General features: G+C 46.0%; 1 protein-coding gene across 2 annotated transcripts in view; it reads left to right on the top strand.

Moving 5' to 3' along the window:
- Window positions 1-23937, top strand: part of PLXND1 (plexin D1) — a 104164-nt gene that overhangs the window by 56048 nt on the left and 24179 nt on the right. For both annotated transcript variants that reach the window (XM_069736235.1, XM_069736234.1), the window contains exons 6-22: window positions 1129-1306; window positions 1952-2060; window positions 2140-2236; window positions 9871-9975; window positions 12102-12191; window positions 12603-12696; window positions 14261-14424; window positions 14614-14765; window positions 15274-15373; window positions 16775-16914; window positions 17297-17470; window positions 17582-17672; window positions 17909-18181; window positions 18286-18435; window positions 22513-22627; window positions 22742-22849; window positions 23116-23228. In XM_069736235.1, the coding sequence (XP_069592336.1) occupies window positions 1129-1306; window positions 1952-2060; window positions 2140-2236; window positions 9871-9975; window positions 12102-12191; window positions 12603-12696; window positions 14261-14424; window positions 14614-14765; window positions 15274-15373; window positions 16775-16914; window positions 17297-17470; window positions 17582-17672; window positions 17909-18181; window positions 18286-18435; window positions 22513-22627; window positions 22742-22849; window positions 23116-23228 (2253 nt within the window). The remainder of the gene's footprint in view (window positions 1-1128; window positions 1307-1951; window positions 2061-2139; window positions 2237-9870; window positions 9976-12101; window positions 12192-12602; window positions 12697-14260; window positions 14425-14613; window positions 14766-15273; window positions 15374-16774; window positions 16915-17296; window positions 17471-17581; window positions 17673-17908; window positions 18182-18285; window positions 18436-22512; window positions 22628-22741; window positions 22850-23115; window positions 23229-23937) is intronic.

Here is a 23937-nt window from a genome sequence, read left to right as displayed (position 1 = left end):
GGGCCTCCATAACAGAGCCAGACACAGGACCTCCATAACAGTGCCAGACACAGGGCCTCCATAACAGAGCCAGACACAGGGCCTCCATAACAGTGCCAGACACAGGGCCTCCATAACAGAGCCAGACACAGGGCCTCCATAACAGAGCCAGGCACAGTGCCTCCATAACAGTGCCAGGCACAGTGCCTCCATAACAGTGCCAGCTACAGTGCCTCCATAAACGAGCCAGACACAGTGCCTCCATAACCATGTTAACCATAGTACCCCTAGATCTTCGCCTGCTACCTGCCCTATTAGAGTCCACACATAAGAAGTCCCATTACAGTGACAGTCGTCATATTACCACACTAGTACCCATTCCGCTATGGAGGTGCCCACACTGTGTCACCATTATAGCTCCAGCCTGATTTGTCTGTATACCCAGTGCCAGCCTTCAGCCATTATACCAGGGACTGTGCCCATGTGCCAGTCTTTAGCCATTATACCAGGGACTGTGCCCATGTGCCAGCCTTCAGCCATTATACCAGGGACTGTGCCCATGTGCCAGCCTTCAGCCATTATACCAGGGACTGTGCCCATGTGCCAGCCTTCAGCCATTATACCAGGGACTGTGCCCATGTGCCTGCCTTCAGCCATCATACCAGGGACAGTGCCCATGTGCCAGCCTTCAACCATTATACCAGGGACTGTGCCCACATGTCAGCCTTCAGCCATTATACCAGGGACAGTTCCCATGTGCCAGCCTTCAGCCATTGTACCAAGGACTGTGACAACGTGCCAGCCTTCAGCCATTATACCAGGGACAGTGCCCATGTGCCTGCCTTCAGCCATTATACCAGGGACAGTGCCCATGTGCCAGCCTTCAGCCATTATACCAGGGACTGTGCCCATGTGCCAGCCTTCAGCCATTACACCAGGGACAGAGCCCACGTGCCAGCCTTCAGCCATTATACCAGGGACAGAGCCCACGTGCTAGCCTTCAGCCATCATATCAGGGACAGTGCCCACGTGCCAGCCTTCAGCCATTATACCAGGGACTGTGCCCATGTGCCAGCCTTCAGCCCCCCATATCTCTGCTTCCAGCCCCTGTGATTGGGCCATGTGTGACTCTTCTCTCTTCTCCCATAGACAATCCTCTTGCAGATCACAGGGAACCTCCCCAGCCTGGCGCAGATGAACACATCCTGTGACTACGGCACTGGCGCGCTCCTGCCGGCGGCCACCTATGATGCCGGCAGTTCCCAGCACTGGGCCTACTGCGCCTTCCTCCCCAAAGATCAGATCCCAGCATTCGCTGCAAATCAAGGTACAACGTTCTGCAGCCCGAAACGTTCCAGTAACTTCTCTAGAAAATGTGGCTTTATTGGGAGTATTCCTTTCTTACTTTTTCCAATAACTCTGCTTGCTGTCAGTGATTGAGACCATTCTCCTTTACTTCCAGAGGCTGAAAACCTGACTGCTACTTTTTATGGCTGAGGGTTTGTTACAATTACATCCAGTCTAGATAATGCTTTAGATTTCATACATTTGATCTGCACTGACATATTGTAGCAAATTATCTGTACAGAAGAGAGATTTGTACTGTGATTGCGATTACAAGCCAAAAAGATTCACATTTGCCTGATACACTGAAACAAAACTTCATCTGTGAGCAGAACTAGTTTAGAGGTTTTTTTATCCTCTAAATATAAAAAAATATATATTTATTCACTGACAGCAAGTAGAGGCCTTGAAATAATATAAGAACTGTTCAGAACTATAGAATAACTAGGATTTAGTTACATAGGGCCGGAAACTTCTTAATGGCCAAATTACCGTGAAAATGGAAGCATTGAGCAGCCGCGGGTGATGGCAGATTACCGTGAAATTGCCCTGCGATTCGACCATTTGTCAGTCGGCCTGTACCTTTAAGGCAAATATATATGACCCCGACGGTCCGTCTTTCATCCAGATCACGTGACCATTACTATGGCCGTCGCTGTAGACGGGATCCACCTCGCCCAGCAGAACATTGTGATCTATGACTGTGAGAGGACACAGAGGATCCACCGGAAAACATCGTAAGATCCCGCGTTCTCTGTGTTCCGTTGTGGAACCTCCGCGAGAAGTTTTCTAACATTAGTGCCCACGATATTACAGGTGCACGAGCTGCGTGACGTCTCCATGGCCGTGTACGTGGTGTGAGAGGCAGCACAAGTGCGTGTACAACACTTCACACTGCGACGCCGCCATCAAGGTAAGAAACCCAGAGCCGAATAAAATGTAACATAATGCAGGGATGTATCCTGCAATCTGCTGCTCTGCTCACCGTTACATAGAAATGTGCATAAAAAGTTTTATATTATTTATACTGTTAATAAGTTACATCCTGTATTATACTCCAGAGCTGCACTCACTATTCTGCTGGTGCAGTCACTGTGTACATACATTACATTACTGATCCTGAGTTACCTCCTGTATTATACCCCAGAGTTGCACTCACTATTCTGCTGGTGCAATCACTGTGTACATACATTACATTACTGATCCTGAGTTACATCCTGTATTATACCCCAGAGCTGCACTCACTATTCTGCTGGTGCAGTCACTGTGTACATACATTACATTACTGATCCTGAGTTACATCCTGTATTATACTCCAGAGCGGCACTCACTATTCTGCTGGTGCAGTCACTGTGTACATACATTACATTACTGATCCTGAGTTACATCTTGTATTATACCCCAGAGCTGCACTCATTATTCTGCTGGTGCAGTCACTGTGTACATACATTACATTACTGATCCTGAGTTACATGCTGTATTATACACCAGAGCTGAACTCACTATTCTGCTGGTGCAGTCACTGTGTACATACATTACATTACTGATCCTGAGTTACCTCCTGTATTATACTCTAGAGCTGCACTCACTATTCTGCTGGTGCAGTCACTGTGTACATACATTACATTACTGATCCTGAGTTATATCCTGTATTATACTCCATAGCTGCACTCACTATTCAGCTGGTGCAGTTACTGTGTACATACATTACATTACTGATCCTGAGTTACATCCTGTATTATACTCTAGAGCTGCACTCACTATTCTGCTGGTGCAGTCACTGTGTACATACATTACATTACTGATCCTGAGTTACCTCCTGTATTGTACCCCAGAGCTGCGCTCACTATTCTGCTGGTGCAGTCACTGTGTACATACATTACATTACTGATCCTGAGTTACATCTTGTATTATACCCCAGAGCTGCACTCATTATTCTGCTGGTGCAGTCACTGTGTACATACATTACATTACTGATCCTGAGTTACATGCTGTATTATACACCAGAGCTGAACTCACTATTCTGCTGGTGCAGTCACTGTGTACATACATTACATTACTGATCCTGAGTTACCTCCTGTATTATACTCTAGAGCTGCACTCACTATTCTGCTGGTGCAGTCACTGTGTACATACATTACATTACTGATCCTGAGTTATATCCTGTATTATACTCCATAGCTGCACTCACTATTCAGCTGGTGCAGTTACTGTGTACATACATTACATTACTGATCCTGAGTTACATCCTGTATTATACTCTAGAGCTGCACTCACTATTCTGCTGGTGCAGTCACTGTGTACATACATTACATTACTGATCCTGAGTTACCTCCTGTATTGTACCCCAGAGCTGCGCTCACTATTCTGCTGGTGCAGTCACTGTGTACATACATTACATTACTGATCCTGAGTTACCTCCTATATTACACCCCAGAGCTGCGCTCACTATTCTGCTGGTGCAGTCACTGTGTACATACATTACATTACTGATCCTGAGTTACCTCCTGTATTATACTCCAGAGCTGCACTCACTATTCTGCTGGTGCAGTCACTGTGTACATACATTACTGATCCTGAGTTACATCCTGTATTATACTCCAGAGCTGCACTCATTATTCTGCTGGTGCAGTCACTGTGTACATACATTACTGATCCTGAGTTACCTCCTGTATTATACTCCAGAGCTGCACTCACTATTCTGCTGGTGCAGTCACTGTGTACATACATTACTGATCCTGAGTTACATCCTGTATTATACTCCAGAGCTGCACTCACTATTCTGCTGGTGCAGTCACTGTGTACATACATTACTGATCCTGAGTTACATCCTGTATTATACTCTAGAGCTCCACTCACTATTCTGCTGGTGCAGTCACTGTGTTCATACATTACATTACTGATCCTGAGTTACATCCTGTATTATACTCCAGAGCTGCACTCACTATTCTGCTGGTGCAGTCACTGTGTACATACATTACATTACTGATCCTGAGTTACATCCTGTATTATACTCCAGAGCTGCACTCACTATTCTGCTGGTGCAGTCACTGTGTACATACATTACATTACTGATCCTGAGTTACATCCTGTATTATACTCCAGAGCTGCACTCACTATTCTACTGGTGCAGTCACTGTGTACATACATTACATTACTGATCCTGAGTTACATCCTGTATTATACCCCAGAGCTGCACTCACTATTCTACTGGTGCAGTCACTGTGTAGATACATTACATTACTGATCCTGAGTTACCTCCTGTATTATACTCCAGAGCTGCACTCACTATTCTGCTGGTGCAGTCACTGTGTACATACATTACATTACTGATCCTGAGTTACATCCTGTATTATACCCCAGAGCTGCACTCACTATTCTGCTGGTGCAGTCACTGTGTACATACATTACATTACTGATCCTGAGTTACCTTCTGTATTATACCCCAGAGCTGCACTCACTATTCTGCTGGTGCAGTCACTGTGTACATACATTACATTACTGATCCTGAGTTACATCCTGTATTATACTCCAGAGCTGCACTCACTATTCTGCTGATGCAGTCACTGTGTACATACATTACATTACTGATCCGTTATTTACATCCTGCATTATACTCCAGAGCTGCACTCACTATTCTGCTGGTGGCGTCACTGTGTACATACATTACATTACTGATCCTGAGTTACCTCCTGTATTATACCCCAGAGCTGCGCTCCCTATTCTGCTGGTGCAGCTGTTGTTGCCTCCTGTAATTAATGCCGTGTTGCTCCCCATGTCTCTGCTGTGGGCGTCTGATTCACGGCCTCTCTTACAGCAGCTGCCATTTAGGACTCAGCAAAACAAAAAGATTAGTTGCTCATTAGCTGCTGCCCGGAGTTACTAAGGTGTTTGTACAGAAGGCCATAAACTAATGATGCCGCTACCTGAACTGCGAGGCCTCGGCCATAATCCCATTAATCAGGACCCTGCACTGGGGCTGAAATTGAATCTCTTTCCACCGAGCGCCTCATCCCTTAATTAGAGAAGATGGCTCTGAGGACTCATCATCTCGTTACCAGCAGCATTAGCCCCGGTGACTGGAGAAGGTTTTGTGTTTTTTGTCCTGTTGACGTGAGAATTTGCAGGAATCCGTCATAGACATCACTGATGTATCTCAGCCCGGAACATCTGAGACACATTTATCTTCATGGCCGAATGGGAAGATCCCGCGCTTCATTTGTGCTCGTTTTCGTGTTTTTCGCACACTATGAAGTATGCAGGGTCACGGGCGTAAGAATTATTTGTATACACTACAAGTACGGTCACCAGTTACTGAAAATGAGCAGAATTTCCCACAGTGAAGCGTTCTGGTTGCAATTTATGGAATAATCTAGAGTCATTGGGGCTGTAAGAGAGACTGGCAGCGAATCCGGGGAAAATGATATGCAAATGACATTCTCCAAAAGTAAAATGTCCGGGTTTATGGTGACGGCGTGAACCACACTTTGGGTCAATTTTTTTTCAAGGAAATAAAGGCGATAGTGGAGTATATTTGGTGCATTTTGAGTTTTAATACTGTGAATGTGAAAACTGCTCAGTTTCTTCTTCTACCTTTGCCTAAAATACATCTTTTTCTCGAGACTGCTCCACTTTTTCCATCATTTTTCAAATTTGAAAAGTCCCAATTTCTTTGTGCAGAACTATCCCAGGTAACAATGTAACTTTCTGAAAAGTTTCATTTCATGCAAAAATTTGGCATAAAGTTTGATAAATGACACCTTAAAGATGGGATTTTGAGAATTCAGAGCTCTAAAGGGATGTTTCTGTTTCTGCTTAACAGCAAAAATAAAGCAAAAAGTGGAGGGTTGTATGGGGTGAGGACGCATCGTGTGGCGGAGCAGCACTGGGTTGTATAGGGCGAGGACGCATCGTGTGGTGGAGCATCGCTGGGTTGTATGGGGCGAGGACGCATCGTGTGTGAGAGCATCACTGGGTTGTATGGGGCGAGGACGCATCATGTGGCGGAGCATCGCTGGGTTGTATGGGGCGAGGACGCATTGTGTGGCGGAGCAGCACTGGGTTGTATGGGGCGAGGACGCATCGTGTGGCGGAGCATCGCTGGGTTGTATGGGGCGAGGATGCATCGTGTGGCGGAGCAGCACTGGGTTGTATGGGGCGAGGATGCATCATGTGGCGGAGCATCGCTGAGTTGTATAGGGCGAGGACACGTCATTTGGCGGAGCATCGCTGAGTTGTATGGGGCGAGGACGCATCGTGTGGCGGAGCAGCACTGGGTTGTATGGGGTGAGGACGCATCATGTGGCGGAGCATCGCTGAGTTGTATAGGGCGAGGACACGTCATGTGGCGGAGCAGCACTGGGTTGTATGGGGTGAGGACGCATCGTGTGTGGGAGCATTGCTGAGTTGTATGGGGCGAGGACGCATCATGTGGCGGAGCATCGCTGAGTTGTATGGGGCGAGGACGCATCGTGTGGCGGAGCATCGCTGGGTTGTATGGGGCGAGGACGCATCGTGTGGCGGAGCATCGCTGGGTTGTATGGGGCGAGGACGCATCGTGTGGCGGAGCATCACTGGGTTGTATGGGGCGAGGACGCATCGTGTGGCAGAGCATCGCTGAGTTGTATGAGGCGAGGACGCATCGTGTGGCGGAGCATCGCTGAGTTGTATGGGGCGAGGACACGTCATGTGGCGGAGCATCGCTGAGTTGTATGGGGCGAGGACACATCCTGTGGCGGAGCATCGCTGAGTTGTATGGGGCGAGGACACGTCATGTGGCGGAGCATCGCTGAGTTGTATGAGGCGAGGACGCATCATGTGGCGGAGCATCGTTGAGTTGTATGGGGCGAGGACGCATCGTGTGGTGGAGCACCGCTGGGTTGTATGGGGCGAGGACGCATCGTGTGTGAGAGCATCACTGGGTTGTATGGGGCGAGGACGCATCATGTGGCGGAGCATCGCTGGGTTGTATGGGGCGAGGACGCATCGTGTGGCAGAGCAGCACTGGGTTGTATGGGGCGAGGACGCATCGTGTGGCGGAGCATCGCTGGGTTGTATGGGGCGAGGATGCCTCGTGTGGCGGAGCAGCACTGGGTTGTATGGGGCGAGGATGCATCATGTGGCGGAGCATCGCTGAGTTGTATAGGGCGAGGACACGTCATTTGGCGGAGCATCGCTGAGTTGTATGGGGCGAGGACGCATCGTGTGGCGGAGCAGCACTGGGTTGTATGGGGTGAGGACGCATCATGTGGCGGAGCATCGCTGAGTTGTATAGGGCGAGGACACGTCATGTGGCGGAGCAGCACTGGGTTGTATGGGGTGAGGACGCATCGTGTGTGGGAGCATCGCTGAGTTGTATGGGGCGAGGACGCATCATGTGGCGGAGCATCGCTGAGTTGTATGGGGCGAGGACGCATCATGTGGCGGAGAATCGTGGGTTGTATGGGGCGAGGACGCATCGTGTAGCGGAGCATCGCTGGGTTGTATGGGGCGAGGATGCATCGTGTGGCGGAGCATCGCTGAGTTGTATGGGGCGAGGACACGTCATGTGGTGGAGCATCGCTGAGTTGTATGGGGCAAGGACGCATCATGTGGCGGAGCATCGCTGAGTTGTATGGGGCGAGGATGCATCATGTGGCAGAGCATCGCTGAGTTGTATGGGGCGAGGACGCATCATGTGGCGGAGCATCGCTGAGTTGTATGGGGCGAGGATGCATCGTGTGGCGGAGCATCGCTGGGTTGTATGGGGCAAGGATGCATCGTGTGGCAGAGCATCGCTGGGTTGTATGGGGCGAGGACGCATCGTGTGGCGGAGCATCGCTGGGTTGTATGGGGCAAGGACGCATTGTGTGGCGGAGCATCGCTGGGTTGTTTGGGGCGAGGACGCATCGTGTCACGGGGCATCACTGGGTTGTATGGGTCGAGGACACATCATGTGGCGGAAAATCGCTGGGTTGTATGGGGCTAGGACCCATCGTGGGACGGAGCATCGCTTGTGCGGATAACCAAGTGCATCCGGTAGTAGATTGAAGTGTGCACGACTCTCTGAGGAGTGGAGCACACAAACACGATGCAAAAGTGAGTACTTGTAGTGAATATGGTGGACCTGTGCTTCACCATTGATCTCGGCAGGGCCCACCTGAGGATTCTTTGGATATCCGGGGGGCCAGTCCGTCCCTGGGCGAGGTCATTTGCAGCCACCGAATGGCACTTTGATACTCAGTAATACTTGTGTCACAGAAATAAGTTTGACTTTGCTACTTTTTTGGAATATTTCCATCCCTTGGCACAAAGCTTGACCTTGTTCTCTGAGAGTCCAGATCTTTAGGCTCCTCAAAAATGAAGGGCGAACCCGGCCAAAACCTAATCATCCTGACATTCCTGTGTGCGTCCTCCTCTATCATCGCACACATCCCTGAATTCCTCGTTCCTCAGACCACACACTATCAGCCCATTATCCCCGTCCAAAATAAAGTCATGTAAAAATAGCCGAGGTCACCTGTCCATGATGTGATCTCCCAAACGGAAGCTCTGAAGACTCCGCTATTGTTTGCCGAAAGCCGAGAATTGGAGGAAACTTGGACATCGAACAATAGGAGTACAGTATGATATCCCATGAGATCATACGACTCGAGACTACAGAAATATGTCGGCCCACTCCACTTCCTGACAAATTGTATTTTTCATACGTTGGGTGGCAATGTCTGTAATAGGCGAATGCTTCAACCCTTCTGCATGATTATTGATCACAAATTCCTAGACCTATGTCCTGCCTTCTGCACAATACTAAGACTACAAAAAAGTCACAAAATATCCTTGCAAGGAAAGAAAGTACAGGAAAATCGTAGAGAGCGGTGTAACATTTATGCACTAAGATAAGGTCAGGTTGGTTGCTTAAAGCCCTTATATAAAGGTATTGCAGAAATAAAAGCAGGCAATCTGATTTTCCTCTATTCTGGGCCATTTTGGTTGTCTACTTGTCCTTTGACCCCTCTGACTGATTTGTGTGTTGTTTTTAGATTTTTTTTACTCCCACTAGGATATAATTGTATTCATCAAGCCAAGGTCAGCCGGAGACCTCCAGGACTCTTAACGAGACAAGCCGATAATTCCCCATAGTATATTTCCAGTAACTGCTATTTGCCAGGATAAATCTCATTTCAAAAAGTAAATTTTTTTAGTAAAGTCCAAATCCCAAACGTGATATTGTGTCCCCTTCCTGCAGTACATTATGGGAATTAGCGTTGATTGTTATTGTGCCGTGTGATGTATGATTGCAAAATGTGTTTGCCTACACGTAGAATGAGTTGGTGCGAACAGCTGAAAAGGCCGTATTGTGGGTTATTTTATATAAAAAATAAATTATTCCCACTGAACATGGACGACAAATATAGGTGGGTAAATGAGGTTGTTACATGTGCCATTGTGGGGTTTACAAAAAATAAAACAAAAAGAGACAATAATATAAAAAATCTTCATTTTTCTTTACCACTACTAAAATGGATAGCTGTGCAGCAGCTTACTGACCTCTTTATATATCCTCCATAGAACAGCACAGACTGTCCTCAGATCACCACCAGGCACATTGCACCCACTCCTACAGGGATCGCCAAGGACTTCATCCTCTCTGTGGCCAATGTCAATGTGTCCCAGGTAATGTATCCACTCGTACAGCAGATTATGTGTAGGATTAGACATCGTACCCCAATATCACGTGGATCCACTGACAATGTAAGATCTATGGGAATACATTAGACCCTAACAGATTCTATACTGGAAGTGATCTCCCGATTCTCAGAGAGTGTTTGGGCTCAAACATAGTTTTGACAAACTTTTTAAAACTTTAAATATTTAAAAAAAAAACAAACAAATAAAATTCTTTTAAAAGTTAAAATATTGTGTACCGCCATTTTCTAAGTATAGACTATATGCCAGTAGTGGAGTTTGCATTTCACATAGTCAATGTTTCCATATCTTAGCGCATTAGTTTATATGTATATATACAGTTATAGCCGAAAGTGTTGGCACCCTTGATATTGTTCCAGAAAATTATTGCAATTCCACATGTTTTGTTATACACACGTTTCCTTTATGTGTATATTGAAACACAAAAAAAAAAATAAGGAAAAAAAATGCAAATTGCAGATCATTTCACACAAAACCCCAAAAATGGGCCGGACAAAATTATTGGCACCCTCAACTTAATATTTGGTTGCACCCTTTGGAATAAATAACTGCAATCAATGGCTTCCTATAACCATCATCAGCTTCTTACTCCTCTCAGCTGGAATTCTGGATGACTCTTCTTACAAACCGCTCTTGGTCTTTCACATGTGAAGTCGTCTTCTCCCAACAGCAATTTTAAGATCTCTCTCCACAGGTGATCATTAAGATTTAGATCCGGACTCATTGCCGACACTTCGGTACTCTCCATCGCTTTGTTTCCATCCATTTCTGGGGGCTTCTTGAAGTGTGTTCGCAGGAAGACCCATGACTTAGGACGCAAGCGCAGCTTTCTGACACTGGACATTACATTGCAGTCCAAAATCCTTTGGAAATCTTCAGATTTCATGATGCTTTGCACACAGTCAAGGCAACCAGTGCCAGAGGCAACAAAGCAACCCCAAAACATCTGTGAGCCTCCACCATATCTGACTGTAGGTACTGTGTTCTTTCCTTTGTAGGCTTCATTCCATTTTCGGTAAACAGTAGAATGATGTGCTTTACTAAAAAGCTCTATCTTGGTCTCATCTGTCCACAAGGCGCTTTCCCAGAAGGATTTTGGCCTACTCACATTTTGGCAAACTGCAGTCTCAATTTTTTATGTCTTTGTTTCAGCAGTGGGGTCCTCCTGGGTCTCCTGCCATAGTGTTTCATTTAATTTACATGTGGACAGATACTTCACACGGACACTGATCCACCCTGAGCCTGCAGGACAGCTTGGATTTCTTTGGAACTTGATTGGGGCTTATCCACCATCCGGACTATGATGCATTACATCCTTGCATCAATTACTCTCTGTCGTCCACGCCCAGGGAGATTAGCTACAGTGCCATGGTTTCTAAACTTCTTGATTATGTTGCTGACTGTGGACAAAGGAACATCAAGATCTCTGGAGACGGCCTTGTAACCTTGAGATTGCGGATATTGTTCAACAATTTTGGTTCTCAAGTCCTCAGACAGTTTTCTTCTCCTCTTTCTGTTCTCCATGCTTAGCGTGGCACACACAGACACACAAAGCAAAGATTGAGGCAACTTCTCCCCTGTTTATCTGGTTTTACGTGTGATTTTCTTATTGCCCACACCTGTTACTTGCCACAGGTGAGTGTGAACGAGCATCATATGCTGCAAACAAAGTTGTCTATCCACAATTTGGAATGGTGCCTGCAATCTTGTCCAGACCATTCTGGAGGTTTTGCGTGAAATTATGTCCAATTTGCCTTTTTTTTTTCTCTTTTTTTGTTGTACAAAAATAAACATTTGTATAACTAAACAATTAAGTGTAATAATTTTTGGGGAGAAATACTTCACTTTCTGCCATGACTGTTTATATGCCAGTGACTGCCCAATCATTTATTGCATATTAATGCCGCCATGTGTCACACACAAAGCACGTGCACCCTGCAGAGATCGCCGTGATCTGGAGGTTCCCACAAGTATAAGGACAGATATAAAATAATGCAGAGCAGAGTAATCTCAGGACCCAGCTGGACCCGGACGGTATAAATATGGCGGCGCTGTAGACCCGGCAGATGTTTCCTATGTCTCTCACCCTCTAGGATCTCGCCTTGGAATGTGACTTTGGAGCAGAACAGACTTTCCCGGCCAGATGGTTAAATTCCACGTCCGTCCTGTGCAGCAGCATCCTGGTGAGTAGAATGACCATCTATATGTGACGGGGGTCCGGCTGCAGTGTCACCCTGTGCGTGCCGCAGACTATAGCATGCACACTGCCCCCATTGGGCATCCAGGACTGTAATAATGATCGTCCTTCATGGATATAACATGTGTCCAGTCAATGCAAAATCTGAGCGAGACCCCCCCCCGCTGCAGACCTCAATCACCTGGGCCTGGGTACCACTGCAAATCCTGCTCCCCAGACACCCATTCAATATAATGGAGCAAGGGCACTGCATGCAAAAGTATTGGATCCCCCTCTCCAGACACAGGGCATCCTTAGTTATTGCACGTTTTTGGTCTAGAGGTCAACGTTTGGGGTCAGTGCAGCACTACACGTCTGTCTCCAGGACCCTGATCCACCATTGTATTCCTCCCACCAGCTCCACACGTCGGAGAACAGCCAGAAATTCCAGGTGAATTTGCAGCTAATGGACCATTCTGGACAATTTCTCGACAATCCGGACATGCTGACTGGTGAGTTAATGACATTTATTGCACTTATTATGCCGTAGATTAGGTTTATTGTATAGTTTACCATAGTTTTATCACATATGGAGGATGGAGTAATAACATAAAACGTCTTAAGGGATTGGATGAAATTTAAAGGGCAACTCCAGAGAGCATTAATATTAACACAAATGATATAGTAATCAACCCTAAGATGTATAGTGAAGATTTTTTTTAAATAAAATTTTGCAAATTTAGTATTTTTTTCACCAATTACTATGCAGAGATTTTCTTGCTGGGAGGAGCTTTGTCTTGTGCTCATTGTCGCCCTCTGCAGATGTTCTTGTGTATTTCCTAGGGCAGGAGTGACAGGACAGTTTTTATGTGATATATACTATATACAAGAAGACAGCTCGGGATGATAACAGGCTGCGAAGTTTGGCCCACGTTCCTTTACCAACTCATCAAATCCTTCCACTACAAAGACTCAGAGCGGTTTATCTGTGTGGGAGGATGAGTCGGTAGTTCAGGCTTTTGTGAAGTCTGATCATTTTTTACGCCTCTGTACAGACAAGGGGGTGAACTTTACAGTAAACACGTAGGATATATGGTCTGCACGGTGACCCCCGGGCGGACAGTCTGCAGGGAAGAAGAGCAGGCGCAGGGTAAAAGTTTGGAAAAAGTTTTTGCAAGTTATGATAACTGGAGTTACAAAGTTGTTACATTCATTGTTTTTTTTTCTCCTATGTTGTCTCATTCTCGCCTTATCTTTTCTTCTTATAATATACGGTAAATCAATACAAATATTTGAAACCAAAATATGTGCGAGAAAGTATAATGCAACATTGTATTCCAACAACGATCCGTATTTACATGTTCCCAACAAAGACCTTTATCGTAATCTACTCGTAAAGTGGGAATCCCATTGTTTCATTCTCCGGTCACTCCCAGAGCTGCATTCACAATTCTTCTTATATTCGTCAGTTCTAATGTGATTGGAGCTAGGAACTAAACATGGGCAAGATGGTGGACGCAAAAAGTTACATTGTGATAATATTGTATCTAGATGAGTAAAATTATATTTAAAGGGGAACTTACATTTGCAAAGTGGCCATCACCTTTAAATTCAATGCACGTTACATGCAATTTGGCTATGATACAGGTTGGCACCCAGCTTTCTCAGATCTCCCCATGACGACAAACTTCGAAGGTTCGGAGAGGAGTTGCCCTTTAAAGTGAACCTGATGGTACATTTCTGGAAGTATTGATACGGCTTTATAGGATCCTGTCCCCTAATAAAAATGATTTTTTTTTTGCAGAGATCCATAAGAAGTCATTCAATATGCAAATCAGACTGGAAGTGCACTGGGGGCGTGTTCAAGAAGAAGTCTTTGTTGTTTGTAACACGCCCCCGTGCACTTCCATCGTGATTTCCATACAACTTCTGTGCTGGATTTCTCATGACTGGTACAAAAAAGGAGTTTTTTTCGGAGACCGGATCCTATCCAGCCGTTCCTATACTCCGATATCCAATAAATGTAGAGATACATTTTCTTTTTACGGACACGTGGTCCCGTCTTTTGTCTCGTAGTTGAAGTCTATAACTGCGGGTCAGAAACCACGGACTGCTCCCGATGTCTCGGCCGGACAGATTTAGGACACCTGTGCACCTGGAGTGACAGCAGCGCCTCCTGCAGGCTGAACAGTGAACTGCTGCCCATCCAGAGCTCCTGCCCGTCCCCGGAGATCAGGAAGGTAGCACCGGCTGCATATTTATGGAATGAGGCCACTGCAATGTGATGTTTGCTCCATGTAAAATGCCTCATTATTAGAATTACCAGAGCCGGCTCATAAATATGGAGACAATACCAGGGGCCCCGGGGATCCGTTCTGCAGCTCATGTCATTTTAATAACGTGGTTTGCTCATTTGCTTCCCTTTGCAGATAGAGCCGGTGAGCGGCCCCCTGCTCGGAGGCACCATGCTCACCGTACAGGGGCGCAATCTCGGCAGTCGCTTCAGTGACATTACTGACAAGGTGAAGATCGGAGACGTTCCGTGTTTCCCCGTCATGGAGAGATATCTGGTGTCTGAAGAGTGAGTGCACAACAGTCAGAAGTCTAGGACACTAGCTCCTGAGATCTCTCCTACTGACAACCATTCCACGATGCAGTGGTTGTCAGCAATGCTGAACATTACCTGTGTATCGGGGTCTCCTTCCTGGCAAGATTTGGGGTCCTAGATCATAGCCACCCACAATAAGCCAATATGTCTGCCATCATGGAGCATGTCACCCAGCTCTCCCAGACTCCAGATAGGCAAATCTGCCCAGACATATAGTGATGAATTCTCTGCCACCATGTAACTTCATAACAAGGCAGAATACTGGGAAAGCTGAGTGATAATCCCTATAAAGATAAGCTTTAATGTTTAAATGCCTGATAACAGCAGACAATAGCATGCCATCACGTAGAGTAAAAGCTTGGACATCTTTTATCCTTCTCAGTCATCATGTCGATATATGTACTGTAGCTTACCATTGTATCAGCTTTACATGGCGGTGGTATATGGATACATTGTATACATTAGTGTTCTTTACATCCAGGATTGTGTGTGTGACCGGAGAGGCTCCCGCAGAGCTCAGCGACTGGGTGTCCGTGGACATCAATGGGAGAGGGCGATCTAAGGAGAAATATTCCTTTATGGTAAGTATCACCTGGTATCAAACATGTGGCAGCGTATCCACATACAGGAGCAGGAATAGACTAACTGCCGGAGAAGCCACCATGGTGGCCGGGAGGATCGGAATAGACTAACTGCCGGAGAAGCCGCCATGGTGGTCGGGAGGACGGAATAGACTAACTGCCGGAGAAGCCGCCATGGTAGTCGGGAGGATCGGGATAGACTAACTGCCAGAGAAGCCGCCATGGTGGTCGGGAGGACGGAATAGACTAACTGCCGGAGAAGCCGCCATGGTGGTCGGGAGGATCGGGATAGACTAACTGCCAGAGAAGCCGCCATGGTGGTCGGGAGGACGGAATAGACTAACTGCCGGAGAAGCCGCCATGGTGGCCGGCAGGATTGGGATAAACTAACGGCCGGAGCAGCCGCCATGGTAGTCAGGAGGATTGGGATAGAGTAACTGCCAGAGAAGCCGCCATGGTGGTCGGGAGGATCGGGATAGACTAACTGCCGGAGAAGCCACCATGGTGGTCGGGAGGACAGAATAGACTAACTGCCGGAGAAGCCGCCATGGTGGTCGGGAGGATCGGAATAGACTAACTGCCGGAGAAGCCGCCATGGTGGTCGGGAGGATCGGGATAGACTAACTGCCAGAGAAGCCGCCATGGTGGCCGGGAGGATCGGAATAGACTAACTGCCGGAGAAGCCGCCATGGTGGTCGGGAGGACGGAATAGACTAACTGCCGGAGAAGCCGCCATGGTGGTCGGGAGGATTGGGATAGACTAACTGCCAGAGCATCCGCCATGGTAGCCGGGAGGATTGGAATAGACTAACAGCCAGAGAAGCCGCCATGGTGGCCGGGAGGATTGGGATAGACTAACTGCCAGAGAAGCCGCCATGGTGGCCGGGAGGATTGGGATAGACTAACAGCCAGAGAAGCCGCCATGGTGGCCGGGAGGATTGGGATAGACTAACAGCCAGAGAAGCCGCCATGGTGGCCGGGAGGATTGGAATAGACTAACTGCTGGAGCATCCGCCATGGTGGCCGGGAGGATCGGAATAGACTAACTGCTGGAGCATCCGCCATGGTGGCCGAGAGGATCGGGATAGACTAAATGCCGGAGAAGCCGCCATGGTGGCCGGGAGGATGGGGATAGACTAACTGCCGGAGCAGCCACCATGGTGGCCGATAGGATCGGCCACCGCTCCAAGATGAGGGACAGGTAGCGAGGGTGCAGAGCGATGGATAGAGGAAGGCAGAGCGGGCGAGAGAAGAACATGATTAGACATTTCCAATCTTCATCTCATTTGCCATTATGATGGTCAGAATGTCAGAGTGTGACCCCGTTATTTATGGGGCCCCTGATCATGTGGAGATCTAATACTCCTCTCTCAGATCTTTCCTTACTTTGGGTCTTTGCAGTTACCGGAAGTCTTCAGCCTGACTCCAAATCTTGGCCCGAGAGCTGGAGGAACGAAGATCACCATATCCGGCACACATCTAGACATCGGAGGAGCGGTCCGCGTTCTGTTCAATGAGTCCCTGGACTGCGGAGACCTTATGTGAGTCACACAGTGTAGTGATAATTGCAGAATATACGCTTCTGTCTTGTGTTTTTACAGAAGTCTCCTTTGAGGCCACTTCCAGAATTCTTGATATCTCTGTGTCCTTATTCTCAATGGTTTCTACTTAACCTATTAGTGACCTCTGGTTGATCCTCTCACACTCAGGAGCACCTTTAACAGAGACAACCCATTGATCTGAATGGACACGGTGTAATACCTTGTTTCTTTTCTAGGGGTGCTGCAGGGAATTTGAGCACTTACTTGCAAATTTCCCAATAGATCACAGCTTTTTGCCAAGCACTGTATCAAGAAACCTGTCCAACAAGTAGGTTTAGTCCAAATCGGAAGACCCCTTTATTGTATTTTCCTTTCTTTATAGGCGAACGGAGAGCAGTATCCGCTGCACGGCTCCAGCAATGAAGGCCATTCCCACCCAGAGCGTCAGCATCTGTGTCCAGTTTGAGCAAAAGTCGTGTCTGAATGGCAACCTCACATTTCAGTACAAGGAAAACCCGGTGATCAGAAATATGGAGCCGAGGAGCAGTCACATGAGGTATGGATGCCCCCCAGGGTCATGAAGACCCTTATAAGACAGTCTGGAGGTCCCTGGTCATCATGGCAGTAGTGAACGCTTGCACACCTAAAATGTCTATGTCGCCCGCAGTGGTGGCCGAGTCATCACATTGACGGGAGAAAGATTCGATATGGTGCAAGATATGAAGATGAAGATCAGAGATCACAAGGGAGGACTAATGGTGAGATATCTTATTACCTATTTGGCGCACAACCATAAGAATAAAAAAAATGACTGCTATATTCCAAAAACAGCGCCACACCCGTTTGCAGGCTGTGTGCGGTATTGCACTTCATCGCCATTCATTTCAGTGGAGCTGAGTTGCAATATCAACGTCAACCTATAGACAGGTGTGGCGCTGTTTTTGGAAGAACTATAAGTTTAAGGAGCCAATCGTGACCCTTAGATTTCTCCTAGAATTGCTCCGTTCTCAGCGATGTCGTGATCACCTGCCCTTCCCCCACGGCCCCAAACTCCACCCTGGAGAGGAGAAACGTCAGCGTTGGGTTCTACATCAATGGTGTCTATGTGTCCGGTGATAGAAGCGACCTTGATGGTGACCCGTCCGCGGAGGAACATTCAGACGACAGGTTCATCCTGGAGTATCAGCCCGATCCAATGTTCTTCACCGCCAAGAAGGAGAAGTTGATCAAGCACCACGTCGGGGAGCCGCTGACTCTGGTGATACATGTAAGGAATCGCCCTTCATCCCACCATCGTGGTCGCCCCCCCAAACCGACCAGTCACAGCTCGGCGGGACGCTGACATAACCAGGTGACTATGATGTCTTACAGAAGGAACACGACGACCTCGGGCTGAGGGTGGATGAATATCAGGTGAAGGTCGGGCACATTCCCTGCGAGCTCATCGTCTTTAATGACAAGGTCATCCACTGCAGCATCAACGAGTCGCTCACGTCATCCGACCACTACCTGCCGGTCACGGTAAGTCATCCGACCACTACCTGCAGGTCACGGTAAGTCATCCGACCACTACCTGCCGGTCACGGTAAGTCATCCGACCACTACCTGCCCGTCACGGTAAGTCATCCGACCACTACCTGCCGGTCACGGTAAGTCATCCGACCACTACCTGCCGGTCACAGTAAGTCATCCGACCACTACCTGCCGGTCACGGTAAGTCATCCGACCACTACCTGCCGGTCACGGTAAGTCATCCGACCACTACCTGCCGGTCACGGTAAGTCATCAGACCACTACCTGCCGGTCACGGTAAGTCATCCGACCACTACCTGCCGGTCACGGTAAGTCATCCGACCACTACCTGCCGGTCACGGTAAGTCCTACCGGGCATCAGCTGCGGGCTCAGCCTCTTGGCATTCACCATATGTCCTGACTTTTAAGGGACATACACCATCTTTTTACTCTTTAGGGTTAATAAAGGAGGTCTCTACTATTTGGGGTCTTCAACTGTAACCTGTAAAGTGTGAAGCGTCCTCTGTCTTTGTCCTGTCCGGCATTACATAGACGTCCCCTGAGATTTGTGTAATTCTTCATCCCACCTGTGGGGGCGCCGCAGTGAAAAGGAACATTTCCTCCCGATCACTGAAGTCGCGTTATGATCGCTTATTGTCCAAAGCGGGGAACTTCTATAATATCTACAATCACATCATTGAAGAACCTCTTAATATCTTATTATGGAATTCTTAAAGGGATCCTCCAAACTTTTCTTATAATAAATGTATGGCCCATATGTGCTATACAAAAAGAAATGGCAGAAAGTCCCCCAGAGATCCTCTGCTGCTCCTCAGAGGCTCCTTCTGTTTTGGCCTGGTTAGCAGTGATGCATTGCCTCCGATTGGCTGCAGCGGTCATGTGCTGCAAAAGAAGAAGAGGGAATCACCCAGAGACCATGAGGACAGAAGAGCTGGGTGACTATGTGCTTTTTTCTTTTTTGATAGCGCGCTGGGGCCATAGGTTTGTTTATATGCAGAATCCCTCTAACGGGTAGAGGTCCCTAATTCGGGACCCCCTCTACTAGGCAAAGCGGAGAGAGGCTACAAAGAGCTTTGTGGGATGCAGCAAGTCCATAAATTACACAATGAGCTTATTGATTTTAAAGTGGACAGTGTAAAGCCTCAATTCTCCTGCGGGGGCAGTGCAGGGAATGTGAGCACCTGCTGCCAGATCACGACTGATCCAGTTCCAGTAATGAGTCCATGACTAATCCAGGACTAGACCAGTCATGTGATAACGGTCCCCATACACATTAGATCGGCCGGACCCGCTGATACCGGTGGTCTCAGCCGACAGTCCCATGTATTTGGGGTCCTCTGAATCTCTGCTGGCAGATGATGCCGGGGGGAGATAAGGATCCGACATGTCTGATTTTGGACTCCTGATCCTTTACTCTGGCAGCGCCTCTCCTAGAGAACGCGGGAACCCTCCTGTGCATGGGGCTGACAGCCATGCATTGTGTATGGGGCCCCCCAGCCACGGTGGCCGCTGCCCCCATAATATCGGGTTATCCAGCCGGTCTGTTACGCAATCGTCCCTTGTCTCATAGTGACCCATCTGCAGATTTACACGCGGGTCACATGCTGTCAGACCACAACCCTCATCATCATGAGAATAATCCTTGTTCTCTATTCTTGGCACCAAGTCTCCCAGAAATGAGCGGCATTCACTGCTGTCTGGTCAGATGACGGATGAACGTTACTGCGAGAGACTGGCCAAAATCCCCTAGAATAACCCAGAAATCCCCTGGTAGCCGGAGACCATCGTGTCCACGGGGGAACTGATAGATTTGTGGGTTTTAAAGGGTCACTTCTGAAGGGGGCGGCCAGGAAGGACATTATTCAGGCCCATGTGGCGGCATTTCGTTCTGGAGTTTATTCAAGTGAATGAGTTATAGGGGCTGATACTTAGTAATCAGGATAGTGATCAATGTATGACGGCCGGGGGTCCGACCGCCGGATGCAGGTTATTGCTATATACAGATCCCGATGCAGATTATTGCTATATGCAGATTATTGCCATATGCAGATTATTGCTATATGCAGATTATTGCCATATGCAGATTATTGTTATATGCAGATTATTGCTATATGCAGATTATTGCAATATGCAGATTATTGCTATATGCAGATTATTGCTATATGCAGATTATTGTTATATGCAGATTATTGTTATATGCAGATTATTGCTATATGCAGATGATTGCTATATGCAGATTATTGTTATATGCAGATTATTGCCATATGCAGACTATTGTTATATGCAGATTATTGCTATATGCAGATGATTGCTATATGCAGATTATTGTTATATGCAGATTATTGCCATATGCAGATTATTGTTATATGCAGATTATTGCTATATGCAGATGATTGCTATATGCAGATTATTGTTATATGCAGATTATTGTTATATGCAGATTATTGCTATATGCAGATTATTGCCATATGCAGATTATTGCTATATGCAGATTATTGCCATGTGCAGATTATTGTTATATGCAGATTATTGCTATATGCAGATTATTGTTATATGCAGATTATTGCTATATGCAGATTATTGTTATATGCAGATTATTGTTATATGCAGATTATTGCTATATACAGATCCCGATGCAGATTATTGCTATATACAGATCGCGATGCAGATTATTGCTATATGCAGATTATTGTTATATGCAGATTATTACTATATACAGATCACGATGCAGATTATTGCTATATGCAGACTATTGTTATATGCAGATTATTGCTATATGCAGATGATTGCTATATGCAGATTATTGTTATATGCAGATTATTGCCATATGCAGACTATTGTTATATGCAGATTATTGTTATATGCAGATTATTGTTATATGCAGATTATTGCTATATGCAGATTATTGTTATATGCAGATTATTGCAATATGCAGATTATTGTTATATGCAGATTATTGCCATATGCAGACTATTGTTATATGCAGATTATTGCCATATGCAGATTATTTCCATATGCAGATTATTGCCATATGCAGATTATTACTGTATGCAGATTACTGTTATATGCAGATTATTGCCATATGCAGATTATTACTGTATGCAGATTACTGTTATATGCAGATTATTGTTATATGCAGATTATTGCCATATGCAGATTATTGGTATACGCAGATTATTGTTATATGCAGATTATTACTATATACAGATCACGATGCAGACTATTGTTATATGCAGATTATTGCCATATGCAGATTATTGCAATATGCAGATTATTGTTATATGCAGATTATTTGTATATGCAGATTACTGTTATATGCAGATTATTGCCATATGCAGATTATTGCTATATGCAGATTATTGCCATATGCAGATTATTACTGTATGCAGATTACTGTTATATGCAGATTATTGCCATATGCAGATTATTACTGTATGCAGATTACTGTTATATGCAGATTATTGTTATATGCAGATTATTGCCATATGCAGATTATTGGTATATGCAGACTATTGCTATATGCAGATTATTGCCATATGCAGATTATTGGTATATGCAGACTATTGCTATATGCAGATTATTGCCATATGCAGATTATTGGTATATGCAGACTATTGCTATATGCAGATTATTGCCATATGCAGATTATTGTTATATGCAGATTATTGCCATATGCAGATTATTGTTATATGCAGATTATTGCCATATGCAGATTATTGTTATATGCAGATTATTGTTATATGCAGATTATTGCCATATGCAGATTATTGGTATATGCAGACTATTGTTATATGCAGATTATTGCCATATGCAGATTATTACTGCATGCAGATTACTGTTATATGCAGATTATTACTGTATGCAGATTACTGTTATATGCAGATTATTCCTATGTGCTATGATGACAGTGACACGTTCCCTTGTGAGAACCGAGTCTGCAGCGGTGTCAGGTTGTCAGTGTGCAGCCACCTTCAGGCTGACGGACGCCGTCACTTTGTCGCCTCCTCTTCTGTGGATCCTTATTTTTTCTGTTTGTGGATGAATCTTTTCTCTTGTGTTCCGTAGATCCAAGTGGGTAAATTTAACCAGACGATCACCATGCTGCACCTGGCCGGGATCGAGACGTCCATCATCGTCTCCATCGTCGTCTTCATCATCTTGCTGCTGTTCTGTGTTGTGGGTGAGTTGTGCGCCCGGCGCTCGCGCAGCGTCCGGCCCCTCTTTCGGTGATTTTTGGGGTCGCTTGCATCACCTGATCGATGCAGTCTCAGCTGTCTCTTCTCTTCTTTTTCAGCGCTCTTTGTCTTTTGCACCAAGAGTCGCCGGGCCGAGCGCTACTGGCAGAAAACTCTGGTGCAGATGGAGGAGATGGAGTCTCAGATACGCGAGGAGATCCGGAAAGGTAAGGAAGACGCCGCATTTTGCAGCAGTGTCACCAATGAATGCACAGAAGCCACGATGCTTTACTGTAGGATCTGGATATAATTTGCAGATAAATTATTAATTTAGGCCCCAGGACTAGGGGCCCCGTTGTGGCTGGTCCTCGTTTCACCTGCGTCACGGGGTGCACGTTCTCATCTCATCTTCTAACCCCAGAATTTTTCCATTTTTCATTGCAATTATTGTGACTTTTACATCAGTAAAACTTTCCTGTTTTTCTTTTTCAAGGATTTGCTGAACTTCAGACCGACATGACCGACCTGACCAAAGAGTTAAACCGCAGCCAGGGAATCCCATTCCTGGAGTACAAACATTTTGTCACCCGGACTTTCTTTCCAAAGGTAAAGCAGCTTTAAAGAAAAAAAAAACACACAAAAAACCCTCTAACCCAGAAGTAGCTGATAACAGAGAGCAAAAGATTACATGACCTGTCCTACAATCAACTTCTTCCTAGTTTTAAAGGGGTTATCCAGGATTAGAAAGAAACATGGCTGCTTTCTTCCCATTCAATTCCATGGAGCCAAGCTGCAATACCAGATACAACCCTTGGGTGGCGCTGTTTTCATAAGTAGCATTCATATTTTTCTAAGGATGAATAACCCATATATATGGCTGATAACAGGGAAAAATAGATTGTAGGTCTTTTATTAAATAAAAAAAAAATACCTTCACGTGACAATAACTATGATACATTACAAATAAAACACAACAGAACAAAACCTATGAACAAAGCTCCAATCACAAAGAAATAAACCGGAAATGGAACCAAAATGGAGAAAGTTCATGACCTACAAAACAGGTACAAGAAAGAAAAATTCCAATAAAATAAAGACAGCAAAACTAAAAGACAACAAACAAAATACTCATAACTTACATGAATACTGTAAAAATGATAAATAATAAATAATATAAAATCATGTAAGACCCCCGGCCCAGCTTCATTCATACTACTATATACACCCCCAACTACATTCACACCGTCCTATATACAATATTATATACAATATATACACTATAAACACATTATACTAAACCGAATATTATACAACA

This window comes from Ranitomeya imitator, chromosome 8, assembly GCF_032444005.1.
Source record: "Ranitomeya imitator isolate aRanImi1 chromosome 8, aRanImi1.pri, whole genome shotgun sequence".
NCBI classification, from domain to species: Eukaryota; Metazoa; Chordata; class Amphibia; order Anura; family Dendrobatidae; genus Ranitomeya; species Ranitomeya imitator.
The sequence above is the reverse complement of the archived record's forward strand: the minus strand, read 5'-3'. Positions and strand labels throughout refer to the sequence as shown.